General features: G+C 31.9%; 1 protein-coding gene across 1 annotated transcript; it reads left to right on the top strand.

Annotated features, from left to right (window-relative positions):
* Nucleotides 1–13,030: 13,030 nt before the first annotated feature.
* cd8a (CD8a molecule) lies at nucleotides 13,031–15,878 on the top strand. Its single transcript, XM_056446645.1, has 6 exons — nucleotides 13,031–13,123; nucleotides 13,554–13,865; nucleotides 14,633–14,722; nucleotides 14,843–14,968; nucleotides 15,517–15,556; nucleotides 15,656–15,878. The coding sequence occupies exons 1-6, from the start codon at nucleotides 13,051–13,053 to the stop codon at nucleotides 15,705–15,707; spliced, it is 693 nt and encodes a 230-aa protein (XP_056302620.1). The 5' UTR covers nucleotides 13,031–13,050; the 3' UTR covers nucleotides 15,708–15,878.
* The last annotated feature ends 232 nt before the right edge of the window (nucleotides 15,879–16,110 follow it).

Genomic DNA, 16,110 nt, shown 5'->3' with positions numbered 1-16,110 from the left:
AAAGGCCAATTTTACTCTTCTTCCAACACTACACACAAACGGATTTGTTTGTCAGACTGCGACGGGGCACAGAATATCGGCGTTATGATTGGCCGGATCACCTGTCAATCAAACTGTTGGCGAAGAGGCCCATTTTGAAAACTTTTATTTCATTGTTTTAATTTTTTTAAATAAGTGGGAAAATACACATATGTTATGATTAAAAAAATCTTATGAATTAGCCACTCATTCACCTAAGTATATCAGTACACAATATTAATGAATTGCTGTGAGATAGGAAAAACAGAAATGGTGATTGTGACTTGTCATCTCTTATTTCTGCCTATTTTTTCCTCACAATGGGCTATATGCACAGCTAGTGTTTTTCAGCCAATGATTAACTTCCGGTGAAAGGCTTATGACTATTTTCAAGCCTTTAAAATGTGAAAAACAGTTTTACGGAAATTCTGGCTCGCCTGCTGCTAATGATGGCGCCTGCGGTTAATTGGTCTTTTGTCTATTTTTACGCTTTACCAACCAAATGAATGCTAAAAATCTGTTTAACTGAATATATTTTAATTACATTACAACATCGATGCTGTATTCTGTCTTTGCTTTGGTCTAATACTAACTTTATATCGTATCCCAGCCGGGCAGTGAAGATCGCTGTTTTTTTTTTTTTTATTTAAAGAAATCAGACCTTAAACGCAGCGATTTTGTATGAGATGACAATAAACCAGAAGCCCTGGGGCTGGCTGACTGAAATTACAAGTACAAGTCTGTGTGCATGTACCCCATTCTGACATTTTTAGTTAGCAAAACTTCTTTCATGTCTTCCTTACAATACTTCCTTCCTATTTAACTATTTATTTTGTCCCACTGTTTTTAAGTTTGGGCCACACAGCGGCTCAGGGGTTAGCACTGTCCCCTCACAACAAGAAGGTTCGAGTACTGACTGGGTCAGTTGCCTTTTCTGTGTGGAGTTTGCATGTTCTCCCTGTGTTGGCGTGGGTTTCTTCCGGTTTCCCCCACAAGTCTAAAAAGCCCAAAGACATGCGCTATAGGTGAATTGGATAAACTAAATTGGTCATAGTGTATGTGTGTGATTGAATGTGTAAGGGTGTCTCCCAGTGCTATAACTCTGACTTTTTTTCTTTCAACAAAGTTTATATGTTGAAAACAATAAACTTTTTCAAAAACTTTTTCGCACAACTGCAGGAAATCTATAGGAATTTTGCCAACCTTAATTCTTGAAATTCTGAATATTTTTTCTTCTGAATTTTGAGATTACATCTTGATATTTATCTCAGAATTGGTTATTTGCAAATATTTTGTGTTTTTCTTACAATTTAATTTAATTTCCTCATAACTGCGAGCTATAAACACAAGAAAAAGTATCAAAATGGTGAATTAAACAAAAAAATATATAAAAAAATATTTCTGTGGCAGAGATAAATATCCATATTTGTTGAAAAAGCAAGATAACTAGAAAGGTCACAATTCTAAAATAAAAACCAACAACTTTTAAATATATTTTTTAATTTAATTCTATTATGGGAACCATATAATATATACAGAGATATCACACATCCACAAAAAATGCCAGAATAAAACAAAAACTAGACAAACACAAATATTGAATCTATAATACATGACAGTCTAAAACAATTAATAATACTACAAAAGGCCTGTGCCAAATAAACAAAATGTGGCTATGAAAGAAACTGTGTGCCATTGACTTTGAATGTGCAGCTGTTCTTCCTGATACTTTGAGGCAAATGAATAAACCCCTTCCTGTGCAAGAAGACAGAAGATTATCTGTTTCGCATCGCTCCTTCAGCTTTGAGCTCCTCGGCGCAACACTGAAACAAAACCACCACAGAGAAACCACAGACCTTGCCGCACGGAGAGCGTCACAGGCACACAAGACCTCCGTTACACTCTACGGTTACAGCATTTTACCATTACTTTAGCACATCTCTTATGAGCTTTCACTAATTCACAATGGAGAAGAAATCATCATATGTGTTAGAAAAGAAGCATTGTGATGAAACACTTTTACTCCTTTATTGATGGGAAGAAAATGAGATAAATGTTCGATTAAACATGTTAGAGCATTTTTATTTTGTCAGTGCTAGTGCAATTCTAATGCATACATCCCACATTTATTTCAACAAAGCTCATCAAACTTGAAGGCACAAAACTACATTTGACAAATATTAGAGGTACTATACAAATATTAGATATGGCACTGTAGTGTACAGTTCTTTCGATCTATCAATGCTAATGCAATACAAAATAAAAACAAAAAATATGTCTAAAATGCCTCACACATACTGCTGTTTTAACAGTTTTGTGGCTACAAATTCAACTGTTTTTGGTAGAACACAGCAAATGTTACCAGAAAGCATGATTGTAATAAACATACTTTTGTATTTCTTTATTGATTGTCGAAAATGAAAGGATATGCATAAATGTTAAAGCATTTTCTGTTGTTGTTGTTGTTGTTGTTATATTGCAATCAGAAATCCTTTATTTCATATGCATGCACCTAGTGTTATTTATTTAAGTGAGATGCACTACACCACATTTGAGAAATAGGTTTACATACATATATGCGTGTCTACATTCACAATATATTTGAGTATAATGTGTTACCTTGAGTGTACCGTTACTTCAATCTATCTGTATTAAAACACAAAATGTGGCACAGTATCCACAACAAATATTAAAAAAAATTGTTTTATGTGTTAAACCTGCTGTGAAAGTATTTTCATCTATTCACAGATGCAAAAATATATCCTGAATAAGATATCCAGGGGAATAAAAGGAATGTTGTTATTCTTTGTAGCATCTTTTTGATTTTCTTTGTGATCTTTCTTGTCTGTACCGGTGAGAAAACTCATGACAGACTGTAACATAAAAACACAATCATAAATGATAAAATTACAGTTAAGGAAGCCTACTATGACATAGTTAATATGTTCAGTTAACGATTCAGAAATGCAATAAACACATCTACAAATATGAATATATCATTTAATTGATTGCATTTAATATTAAAATTTTAATATGACGTATGATGTAATACTATACATATCATATCATATATTAATCCTTAATATTTCTGAACTCATACATTTGAGATTAAGATTTATTTTAGGCATCAAAACACAAAAATGGCATTTAAATTGAGCTTTAAATTGAGTATTTTTGAGAATGAGTCTTGTTTAGTCATTTGTTTTACTGAGCAAAAGGAAAATTACTAGCATTCATTTTTATATGATTTACAGAAAACACACAAAAATCTCATCAAGGGTAAGAACTGTTTATCTACTGTAAGTAAGCAATCTTATTTACGTGAAAATAAATAACTAGCAGGTTCATTCCGCTGTGGTGTCCCCTTAAAACTATATTTTAGTATTACAGTTAATCCTCAAAACGAACTAATTGTCATTACTTAATTTTTTACGTCCTCTATCCTATCCGTTTTGTGAATTTTGGTAGACCTCATCTTTTAACCTACACATACACACACACCCACGCACGCACGCACGCACACACATCCATACACGCACACACACACACGCACGCACACACACACATTTGTGCTCAAGGGCGTAGCGGCCATTTTAAAAGTGGGGAGGACGGCTGTATGAGATCATATGTTCATATAATTATTAATCACCTGTTTCTAAATGCTCTCTCTTCAAAAGTGAGGGGGACGGATCCCCCTAACCCCCCACCCCCCGGTTGCTACGCCCCTGTTTGTGCTTATACATTAGATAAGTAAGTACCCAAGCCAAATCTAAACAGGAAAAATCTATTCCTAAAGATGTTCAGTGACCAAACTCTTATTTTAATGAATATAACTGTTAATAAAAATGCTTTGTTTAAATGCACCAAAATATTGGCTATATCCACTGACAAATGGATAAAATTGAGGGGTAGTCATTGTCACAGATGCATTAACAAACTTGTATTTTTGTATAAACAGAATCATCAACCTGTGCAGCAATACTAAAAAATATAGTCAAACAACTGTATTTACAGTTTAAAATGTAGGGAAACAAAAGAACGGTAATGAATTTTTCGTAAATTATATGAAAATTTCAGCCCCTTTAGACATATTTATAGAAGACGTAAGGAAAAATTTATTTCCCATTACGTCTATGCATATACAGTTGAAGTCAGAATTATTAGCACCCATTTATTTTTTTCCTCATTTTCTGTTTAAAAAGGAGAAGATTTTTTTCAGCACATTTCTAAACATGATAGTTTTAATAACTCATTTTCTAATAACTGATGTCTTTTATCTTTGCCATGATGACAGTAAATAATATTTTACTAGATATTTTTAATTAGGTTAACTACACAGGTTAGGGTAATTAGGCAAGTTATTGTATAACAGTGGTTTGTTCTGTAGAATAAATTCTGAAAAAATATATAGCTTAAAGGGGCTAATAATTTAGACCTTAAAATGCTTTTAATCTTGTCAAAATAAAACAAATAAGACTTCTTCCAAAAGGAAAAATCACTGTCGCCACTGGCTTGCATGGTTTGGGATCTGTAGAGCTGCGATGGATTTGCTCTTCAGTGTTTGGACTCTCTGTAGTGATGATTAAACCACACTGAACTGAGCTAAACTGACCTGAACTTAAACACTGAAAACTGGACTGACACTGTTTCAGTATACTATGATCTTCTATGTGTAGCTGACACAATCTACATTGTAAAAGCGCTATACAAATAAAGATGAATTGAATTGAATTGAAAAATATGATCAGACATACAGTGAAAATTTCCTAGCTCTGTTAAACATCATTTGGGAAATATTTCAAAAGAAAAACTAATTAAAAGGGTGCTAATAATTCTGACTTCAACTGTAAATACATATAAAATTACGCTGAAGTTTCAGGTTATCTAAAACATAAAAGAAAAACGAATCATAAAAACATTTCTGAAAAATAAACTTGTAGAAAAGCAACATTCAGACAAACAAACATTCTGTTTATTTCATTACTGAACACATGTATGACTGTATTTTATATATATCTGCAGCCTCTGGGTTTAGATTAGATCAAAGGAACATTTGCAGGAAAGGTTATTAAATGACTATTATTATTTGAGCATACCGATGTCAGAGATGTCAGTAAAGTCTCAGACGAGCTCAATATTTCTCACAGAAATAAAGCAACAAGAGGTATCACTGACATACCTGTTTTGTAGCGACTGATATTTACACTTTAGCTACTGATTTGAACATTTAAGCCATCAATATTGACCCTTTACACTGTAAATCTATTACTTACTAGTTTTCATGTTTTCCCTTTTATTTACAGTTGTGTGCATTATGGGATGTTGATCTCTGCTCTGTCGACTTTTGATGTTAAAAAAACTCTACAGTTTATTGACTTTTATTGTGACTTTTATTGACATATTTGTATTTTAGTTTAAAACAATATCATGTATAAGAAGTAATACATATAGAGAGAAATAAGTCTGTAAAATAGCAGAAAATGTTCAGGCAGTTATTTACAAGGTTTTTGTCCCATAATATACAACACCAACCCAGAAAATATATCACTTTAAACTATTAGAAATGTTAATAAAAGTCAATTTTTCCAATTTTTGAAAGTTAAAAGTTACTGAAAGAAAGACCAAGCTCCCATAATGCAATTCAAAAGCATAAATAAACAAGGAAAAATAAAATAAAATAAAAACCTTAATCACAAAATACAGAAAACAGCTAATTTATGGATATTTTTAATAGTGTAAATACAAATTTGTAAATGATATCACCACAGTGACAGCTTTTGTGAGTGTATAAAGGCATGAATGATCAAAACTACTTACATCAGTTTGAGATGTTAATAATCTGATCTCCAGTCTGATTGATGCAGGCTTTGAATGGTGCAGCGACTGAAAGGCTGTTTTGACTGGAGTGGGCTGTATGTATTCTAGCTTCATATAATATTCCTCTGTTGTGGTGTGCTGGAGGATGATGAGCTGGTCTTCTTCCTCTAAGGATTCCCCATGCAGGTAACCCCAGACGTCCCCCTCACCTGGTCTGTGTTTTGTTTAAGATCGGGTTCTTTCGGTGAGTCAGACAGGGATCCCCAGGTAAGAAATCAGTGGATGATGAGAAATTAGCCAAACTGAGAAAGTGACTCAAAACTGTTTGGGGGGCCTCATGGAAACTGAAGGTGGACCATCTCTCCATTTGACTGGAGGTCTTCCTGAACACCCACACCTGCAAGATATAAAAAAACACAGAGTCTCCCTGTTATATGTGTGATGTTCGCCCACTGGATCACTTACTGTATAGACTGCCTGTGCTTTTATTATTGTTTTCATATCATTATTATTATTTTAAAAAGTATTTGTATGCTTTTATTAGTGCAGCATCTTGTACAACCAACTGGCTTCTGGAGTTCATCATTAGGTCAGAATACGTTCAAGCGTGTGACCCTGGACTACCAAACAGTCATATATGTTTGAAAATGAGATTTATACATCCCCTGAAAGCTGAATAAATAAGTTTTGGACATTATTCGTCTGTTAACTTTTTGGAAATCTGCAATCTGAGGCTTCACAAAAGGGGGAAAAAATCACCTTTTAAGATGTCTAAATTGTGAGAGAAATGGTTTTGTGTGTCCATTAGGTTTTTTTTATTTTGTTTGGATGGGCTTGTCAATAGTTTGTACATTAAAATTCTGGTTGCCTTAAATTTTTAAACTGAATCAAATTAGACTTATTGAAGTTATATTATGTTAAACTGACTTAAAACAGCTTGCGTAACTTATAAAATTAAGTTAGAACATGATTAACTTAGTTAAATAAGTTACAATGACCTAAAAACATAGCCTGTCAGGACTAGTTGATCGTATAATTTTTAAAGTGTAGGGAATGTTTTTCTGTTTGTTGTTTTTATTGTTTCGTTTTTCCTTTCGTTTTTTAAAGTTCATTTTTCTCAAATGGCATGTCCATAATGTATTTTTCCAGAGACTTTGTGACTATTTAGACACCAATATTATTACTTATAGATGGTACGATGTTTTCCTTTTTTCCTCTTATTTCTTTATCTCCATCTATCTGTTGATTTATTTATTTTTTAAGAATTATTATAATTTCTTTATTATTATTTTGCGCTTAAAATTATGTATTTATTTATTTGGTAAATTATTAGTTAACAATTTTGCTATTATTGTTTATGATTTGCTTTTGTTTGGACTTTCTTTGTGAAACTTGCCTCTGATTATATCTCTGAAAGCACATTGTGCGTTCATCTTGATAACTTTAAATGAACATGTCAAAAGAGCTATGAGATATCTGACATTGAAAAAAAAGACTCAATAACTGAATTTAAATTCAAATAATCTTTTAAAAAAATCTGTCTAAATTAAATGCTTATAGCAATGCACATTACTAATCAAAAAGTTTATTTTTTACATTTTTTCTTGTCAGAATCTTCATGGACCATGATTTTTGGCAAAGAAACATCCATAACTGTCACCCATGCCAATTTATTTTTGGCTCATACAATACTTTTTTTTTTTTTTTTTTTTGGCTATGCCCAAAATGTACCTTTTGTAAATGTATCTTTTATTTATTTATTTATTTATTTATTTATTGTAATGCAATATAATACAAGGGGGTTAATCATCAAAAAATAACTTTTTTGAAAATTTGCATAAATAAAACATGTTCCAATATGTTCAAAAAAGGTACAAACATTACAAACCATATTAAATCTATGAAATGAACCCATGTTACATAAGGCTGGTTTTGTGGTTCAGGGTCACATTTGAAAATGAATAGGTTACATATGAGTACAACAAATCAAATATGTGACTATATGAACGCAAGAAAAGTTAAATGTATTTCATTCTTTATTGAATCACTTAGCCTACATATTACATAATATAAAACTAATAATTTTAAAACATATCTTTTATTATAATATACACAATTGAGACTTGTAATGAAAGCGCAAATGTGTCAAAGAACTTAAATGATTAGAACTTAATCAGTGCTACAGTTTGTCAACTCGTCTGTTCATATGTCATCTGTGTGTGTGTGTGTGTGTGTGTGTGTGTGTGTGTGTGTGTGTGTGTGTGTGTGTGTGTGTGTGTGTGCTAATACTAAATTAAATATACAAAGATAATTCATAGTTTTGTTGCAGTTAGCTAAAAATGTCGTGTTTATATATATATATATATATATATATATATATATATATATATATATATATATATATATATATATATAAATATATGTGTGTGTGGGGGGGGGGGGGGGGGAGGTTCAGACAGGTTTGTCAGCAGATTTGTTCTTTTTTTGTTGCTATTGTGAGAAACTCATATTTCCATATCCATCTTCATGACCTATGCGAATGTTACGTTAATTTCCAGGCGACGTCAGTGCACATGACGTCAGAGAACGCGTTGCGACATCAGGAGGAAAGGGGGCGCTGTTGCTGGAGATGTTTCTTCGATCTCACCCTTCACATGATCTGAAGACCTGATCAACACACACAAAAACAGCGCTGGTCTGACCTGAAGAGAAGTAGAGAGCTTTCAAGACATCTTTCCACTCTTCTTATGAAACTATATAGATGTTTGTATATCGTCAGGTGAAGCTGCAAACATGTTTGAGTTCTTAAAGATATCACAAACAAGCTTAAAGGGATAGCTCGCCCAAAAGTGAACATTCTGTCATCATTTACTCACCCTTTTCTTGTTTCTAACCTTTGTGAGTTTCTTTCTTCTGTTAAACACAAAAGAGGATATTCTGAAGAATGTTGGAAACCTGTAACCATTGACTTCCACTATTTATTTTTCCTACAATGGAAGTAGGTGGTTACAGGCTTTCAGGTTCCTTCAAAATATCTTCTCTTGTGTTCAACAGAAGCAAGAAACTCATCCAGGTTGGAATCACTTGAGCAAGAGTGAATAATGAGTACATGTTCATTTTTGAGTGAATTATCCTGTTAACGTTTCACAGATTAACTTTAAAAATCACAACAACTAGGTTTATACTGCAAGTAGGTTTTCTCTAAGTGAACTTCATATTTAATGTATAACTTTGCACTTCATGTAGGATATTACTAGCCAATGTTCCTTTTATATGGAGGAAATCTATTGACCACTTAATTAGAAAAGTAAACATAACAAAAGCTAAGTGCACTAACAATACTCGATCATTATTTACAAGTTTATCTCAGACTCAGGCAAAGCATGAAGTTTAGGCCTAATAACAGGATGTCCACAGAGTCTTATAAAGTCTTAAAATGTCTTAAATCTCAAAAACTACATTTTAGGTCTTAAAAAGTCTTAAATCTACTGAAATATTGTGTTGTAGGTCTTAAATCTTTTTTTTTAACAGGTCTTAATTTTCCTTTCTTTAGGTTTTTCATGTAACAGTCACCAACAATTAATCTCAATAAAACATTAAATTTTTATTTAAAGAGATTTTTTTTAGCTATATTCATCATAATTATTTAATTGATTTCCTTACAATAACGTTTGTGTATTTATGTATTTAATGTATTTACTGCTGAGGACACAGACTATTGACCTATATTTGTTATTTTAATATTAAATAATAATTATTATTTTAATAGGGCATGTAAAAAATCTTTTCATCATCATTAGAAAAAAAATATCCTTAGCATTCTCCCCTGTACAAGTCTAAAATTTCATTCATAGTGGTCTTAAAAATGTCCTAAATTTAACTTGGTAAAACCTGCAGAAACCCTGAATAAACATTTCTGTCAGTATTTAATCAAGTAGCTATAGGCAGACAATTGAATGCCTGCCTACATTCTTGTTTTTAGTTTAAAAGAAGCATAACTTATTCTAAAAGGGAGAAGGGATAATAGCATTGTAAATTATGTATTGGTGTATCTGTTCCCTGACAAAAAAAAAAAAAATTCTGTTTGTGATTTTTACTGGTTTTATTCAACTTGCATTAAACGAAGTAGTATTTTTAGTTAAACCAGCTGCTCTCATGTCATGTGACCACATAAAAAAGGTTTCTGCTTATGTGCTCTTCAGTTTATATGTATATATAATCTGAGATTGATTACTGCCCTATGTGACATTTATATCCATACTGAAAGCACCAGTAGATGGTTTACCTCAATTAATTTATCTTAAAAATAAAATAACTAGCAATAGCATAGCCTAACATTATATGCATTTACGATAGTATTATCTTGATTTTAAGTTTAACCAATTAATTAAATTAATTCATGGCTTATAAAAACACTACCTTAGAGTATATGTTTTTTTTATCCTTGGAAGAATAAATATTTTAACTGATATTAAATTACATTTTTTATTTTCAAGTCAAAACTACTAGCATAAATTCAGAATATTTACTATCGTACTGGATTGGTACTTTAATATAGGCCGACTTGTAATACTACTTCAGTCAGTCAGTCAGTCTTTATTCATTTCCTGAAGGCAATTTGGTTGCAGCATACAAGCATGTCACACAATACACAAAACACATTGTACAACACAAATCTACAATGAATTTAAAAACTTTACAGGGGATAAATAAAAGTTTGAATGGATTTGTTTTACTAATAGGAGTTCTGTATCGAATACCAGAAGGGAGAAGATAAAAGATGAGAATCAGCTGACAGCAGAGGGGTAGTAGGGGATATGTCCCCCTCGCTTTTAGAGACAGACCGTTTAAAATGGGGTGATTAATAATTACATGAATTGCATGAACCTCCCTCTTTAAAATGTCTGTACACCCCTGTCTGACAGAATACTCTGAGCTTTACATAAAACTCAGGTATAGTCATCTGTTTTCTCCTTGTTATTTTTCTCCTAGGTTCACAAATTTCTCCAAACAACTCTATTTATTCTATTTAACTTCTATTTATTTTTCACACTTAGAGAATTGAACCAACAAAGCAAAGTAAAAGATAACAGTGACTGAATGTATGAACTGTAAAACATGCAAATGAGTGATTTATCTATATTAAATTATCTTAATTCCTGCAAGCTGTACAATCTTTGCTGCCCCTTAAACAAAATATTAGTATTAACAGAAAAGGACAATTTATTATCTAAAACAGTACCCAAATACTTGTACTGAACAACACTCTCAACACACACTCCATTAATACTTGTTTGCTTACTCTTAATCAGCCTCCTCTTAGAACTAAAATTAATAGTCATCTCTTTAGTCTTAAGAACATTCAACTGTAAGAAAGCCTCTACAGAACTGTGCATGGTGTGTTCCTCACTTAACAAACGAACAATTACAGGATTACTTGTGATTAAATTAGCCAGCTTTTTATGATAAAATAATATAAAAGTATGTAACAGTAGAAAATTACAGAGTAAATTAGTTTGCATTTTCCTTTTTAGCACTTTTATTTAGCAATACTTTAATTAAATAACACATATTTTAGATTATGTCAATATTTTAGATTGATGTCCGTAAACTTTGAGTGAGAGCTACTTTCCTTTATCTTATTTTTAGTTTAAAAGCAGTAGGTGTACACACATACACACACGCACACACACACACACACGCACACACACACACACACTCACACAAAATCTTTTTATAAGGCATATAATTGCATAGAAGCACTAGAAGCAAACGCATTTCCTGACTTAAGGACGTTTGCAAGTGAACGAGACAAGACAGAAAAAGGGTGAAAGTGAGCGTGAGAATATTTGCATTGTTTTGTTGTGCATAAATAGATTTTCAAACGTAAACGAATGCATCTCGTGGACGCCAAAACATTCCGTGCACATCTATAAGGCATTTGTACAGACTAACGTCACCTTTTCAAAGCTGCGTGAACGTGTTTTGAGGGCCGCTCGCGCACGCTCAGTCCCAGTCAGTGCGCGTCACCTGCGGTCTGATGATGAAAGACTTTAGGCTCGTGCTTTGCAGACCCCCTTCATGTGCACGAGAGCGCGCGCTGCACCACTGCACTCACTGGCGCTGTATCAAAACAACCACCACCTGCTTTATACTGCAGCTCTTTTTAATCGTGCACATTCAGACAAATGTTTTTGCATTTCACATATTCTGACAGGATTCCGACTCATTGTCTACCTTGTGGGATATAAGGAGTTATTTGTAGCCAATCGCCACTCTGAAGTGACTTAAGCCTAATTCAAACCGGAAGAACGAATTTGTCTTTAAATAACGCAAAAATAACTATAAATACAATACTTTTTCACTTTATAGTCAAATGGGTGTCCTATTTATCTGTCACCATGTCAAAAATATGTCTGGGAGTTTTGTGACCCTTTAAGTTTGACCTATAATGTAGCCTATTTTTCATAATAACCCTCCAAATTGTTTCGATTGCTCATTGTTTTTAATTATATCTATCTATCTATCTATCTATCTATCTATCTATCTATCTATCTATCTATCTATCTATCTATCTATCTATCTGTCTGTCTGTCTGTCTGTCTGTCTGTCTGTCTGTCTGTCTGTCCACACTGTTAACAATTTCCCATAGAATCTACAGTAACTTACTGTAAATCAATTACAGCAAAAATACTGTATTTACATTTACACCATCATTTATATTGCTATATATCTATTTACAGAATTGTGTGTATACATTTACTGTAAAATATGCAGTAACTTCCACAATGCCAGTTTAAAAATACAGTAACATACTGTTCATATTTGCAGTTCAATACTGTGTAATTTACAAAAAAATTGTTAGCAGTGTATCTATCTATCTATGTCGTTTAGAGAGTAAAGCTTATTTTATGCAATATTTTAATATTTAAAATTTTTAATATTATTTATGTCCGACATACAATTTTCTAAAAATATTTTTCTGGTTGTGGTTTTGAATCTCATTTCAATATTTCATTAATTATTATATATTTTTAAAATATATAATATTTTTAAAATATATTTTTTATTCAAGTTGAAGTTCTTACATTCAATTTCTTGAGTAGAATTTCTCAGAGCCTGTACAGTGACAGTAAAGTATTGGGAGGGGCAGACGAGAAGATTTTTTTTGCATCCTTTCAGTAGGTTTGTTCCTGTTGTTGAAGAAGATCTTGAATGCTTGTGCTGGTAACTGAAGAAATGTATCAAACATCCATTGGATTTTGTGTAATTTTATCCCTCTTCTACGGTGAGTTGAACATTTTGTCTTATATTTTATTGTAGTTACTTTAATTTTAAACCTTTTATAAAAGGTTAAAAGTGTATAGGAGCGAAATATCGAGCACGATCATTTTTATGGGTGCCACATTTTGCTTCGATAAATGTAATATTTGCACATTTTAATAAACAACAGATTTATGATCTTTAATTGTAGGGTTTATTACTGGAAGGTACTAATTTTTGAATTATTATTATTATCATTTTTTTTAAAGCATAAACTTCTCAACATTGAAACCGTAAACTCTGGTTATATAAGTGTTATTTTTAAAAGTATTCAACAAGTTAACAGTAAAAACAAGTGAATTCCCTCCACTCTATTGACTTCTAAACACAAATGACTTCTGTTTTGTATAGTACTGGTTCCTTCATGAATTAAAACTTTTATTTTCTGTTTTCAGGATACTCAGCAGAGATCTATCAAGAGAATAGCATCGCAGAAGTTAATTGTAACCCTAAAACATCGGGCACCATGACATTCATGTTTCACATAAGCAGTACAGGTGCAAACTGCATATTAATCGCCAAGCAGACGGATGTAAAGTATAAAGCGGATCCTGAAAAATATAGTGGGCGCATAGACAGCAACGGTAATTTAAATGTCAAAATTAAGTCTTTTGCAAAAAGGACAGACAGCGGAGTGTACACCTGCGCAACCATGAACAACAATAAACTCTTCTTCGGAGAGGTGACTACAATTCAAGGAGTACCAGGTGGGCTTTTTATTATTCATTTTTATACATTGTTAAACCAGAAATACTGATCATGTCTGCATTTGTCAGCTTAATTGATATTAGCACTGCTAAATATGTTTGTCTTGTTTTAGAGAAGCAAAAACGATTCATATTATATTTTTGCTACCTCACTTCATTTTCAAATTCATTTATTACCCTTAATCAAAAGAAAAGTTGAGAGAGTGAGATTTTTACATCATACACACACAGTAAAAAATGCTGGGTTCCACATAATCATTCACGTTGTCCCAACACAAATTGATTAAGTTAACTTATTGTACATTTTACAATTAAGTTGTTTAAAGAAAACCTCAAGAATTGTGTTGATTTAGCTCATTTTATTTAAGCAGTTTGAACAAGCAGCAAAAATAATTTTGATAGTAATTTTTCTATTTATGTGTTGTTTTTTAAGTAAAGTCATAGCAATGCATGTTACGAACCAAAAATTAAGTTTATATATTTACAGTACACAAAATATCCTCATAGAACTTGATCTTTGCTTAATATTCTAATGATTTTTGGCATAAAAGAAAAAATAATAATATTAGTCCATACAATGTATATTCTTGGCTATTAATTAAATAATAATATAAATATAATATAAATAATACTGAGCAACGTAAGACACAAGTGCTCCAGGGTCAGGTTTAATTTATGATCTTAAATTTAAAAGTTTTTTTTTTCTTTTGCATAACTAGTTCACAATAGGATAAAAAAATTGCTTATTAAAAATTTTTGTTTTTCAGATCCAGTAACACAAGGTCCAAAAATAATTCAATCAACACTGAAGCCTGTTGTTGAGACTACAACGAAAACGCAGTGTCCATGCGAAAATGGTTTGTCGCCCTGCTTAGAAAAAATAATATGTACACTTTTATTGTTAGAGTTGTATTTGAGAGCCAATTCTGATTGACTAGATATATTTACATAATATTAAGGCCTTGAATATTGATTAGGAGGTGTCAATTTTTTAACAGCACCAAAGCCCATGTTTAACTGTGAGACTTGGATATTTACATCTCTGGCCGGAGGTTGTGCACTTTTCCTCATTCTGCTGATCGCAACGATTGTGTACTGTAACCGTAAGTCTTATGCACATTTTTAATCTTGCCAATACACTGTACAAAATGTTGGGTTCCACACAGTTCCTCCATGTTGTCCCAACACAAATAGATTATGTTAACTTAATCGTTTTTCCAAATTTAAGTGGATTGAGCATAAAACAATTAAGTTTAAAAAACAGTTTTGTTGTTTCAACAGATTTTACCAGCAGCAAAGTAATTTTTTGAGCTTAGATAGATATAAATAATAATTACTAATTATTAATTATTAATAACTAATTTGAGCACAGAGAAACAAATACGTTACATTGCAAAACAGACATACATGAACATATTACTCTCTATTTTAAAGATTTTAATGATGATTATCGAATTCTAATCATATGAAGAACGAACCGATTGTGGAAGGTCACTCGTTCAAATTTAGCTTCACAGATTTGCATTAATGCTGCATTTCATATTGCTTTATTTATTATAATCATGCATTTCCACACATAAATATTAAATAATAATAAAATAATAATCATCATCTTCATTATGTTAATAATAATATTTTTTGTTTCTTCCAGGTTTAAGAACAAGACGATGTCCCCACCATTACAAAAGGCAGTAAGTCTTGCGTATCTTTGTTTCACACTGCAGCAATAAATACATTACAGCTTCTGTTGAACAATCTAAATATATTTAATTACTTTATTCATTTTTTAGACCTCGAGGCCCACCTGCAGGCCTTGCGAAAATGCCCAACAGCCACTTCTAGCTCCAGGAAAGATGACCAAAGTTCAGTATTGGTTATAGATATCCTTGATTTAGTTTTCTTCTCAACAAGTACAATTTATCAGTCAATTTTTCAGTAAAGTTTCCTCTTTTTTATGATTATTCAGTCTGTACAGTCTTCAGTTTTTAATCAGACAAAATGTAAAAAAAACAAAAGCATTGTGCTCTAGCAGATCTTTTTAATTATGTCTTTGTATTTTTTTTTTTTTTACAGAAGAATGTTTTCTTTTATAGATGTTGATCGTTTTAATATGTTCCCAGTGAAATGTTTTATGTTTTGCTTCTTATTTGGGGATTAAAGTGACTAAAAGGGATTTTGGTGTAGCTTTAAATGTTTAGCCTCATGATATGTATTTTAATCTGTTTGAAAGAGAAATCTGCCATCT

Source organism: Danio aesculapii, chromosome 21 (assembly GCF_903798145.1).
Source record: "Danio aesculapii chromosome 21, fDanAes4.1, whole genome shotgun sequence".
Classification (NCBI taxonomy): domain Eukaryota; kingdom Metazoa; phylum Chordata; class Actinopteri; order Cypriniformes; family Danionidae; genus Danio; species Danio aesculapii.
Note: the sequence above shows the minus strand (reverse complement) of the source record. Positions and strands in the feature narration are given on the sequence as shown.

What these genes read in the sequence shown, in the direction of transcription:
- cd8a (XM_056446645.1), top strand. Translation starts at nt 13,051, where the DNA reads ATGCTTGTGCTGGTAACTGAAGAAATGTATCAAACATCCATTGGATTT. An exon ending in GCAGTGTCCATGCGAAAATG is followed by an intron (nt 14,723 to 14,842) that starts GTTTGTCGCCCT and finishes AATATTGATTAG; the next exon opens with GAGGTGTCAATTTTTTAACA. An exon ending in AACGATTGTGTACTGTAACC is followed by an intron (nt 14,969 to 15,516) that starts GTAAGTCTTATG and finishes TGTTTCTTCCAG; the next exon opens with GTTTAAGAACAAGACGATGT.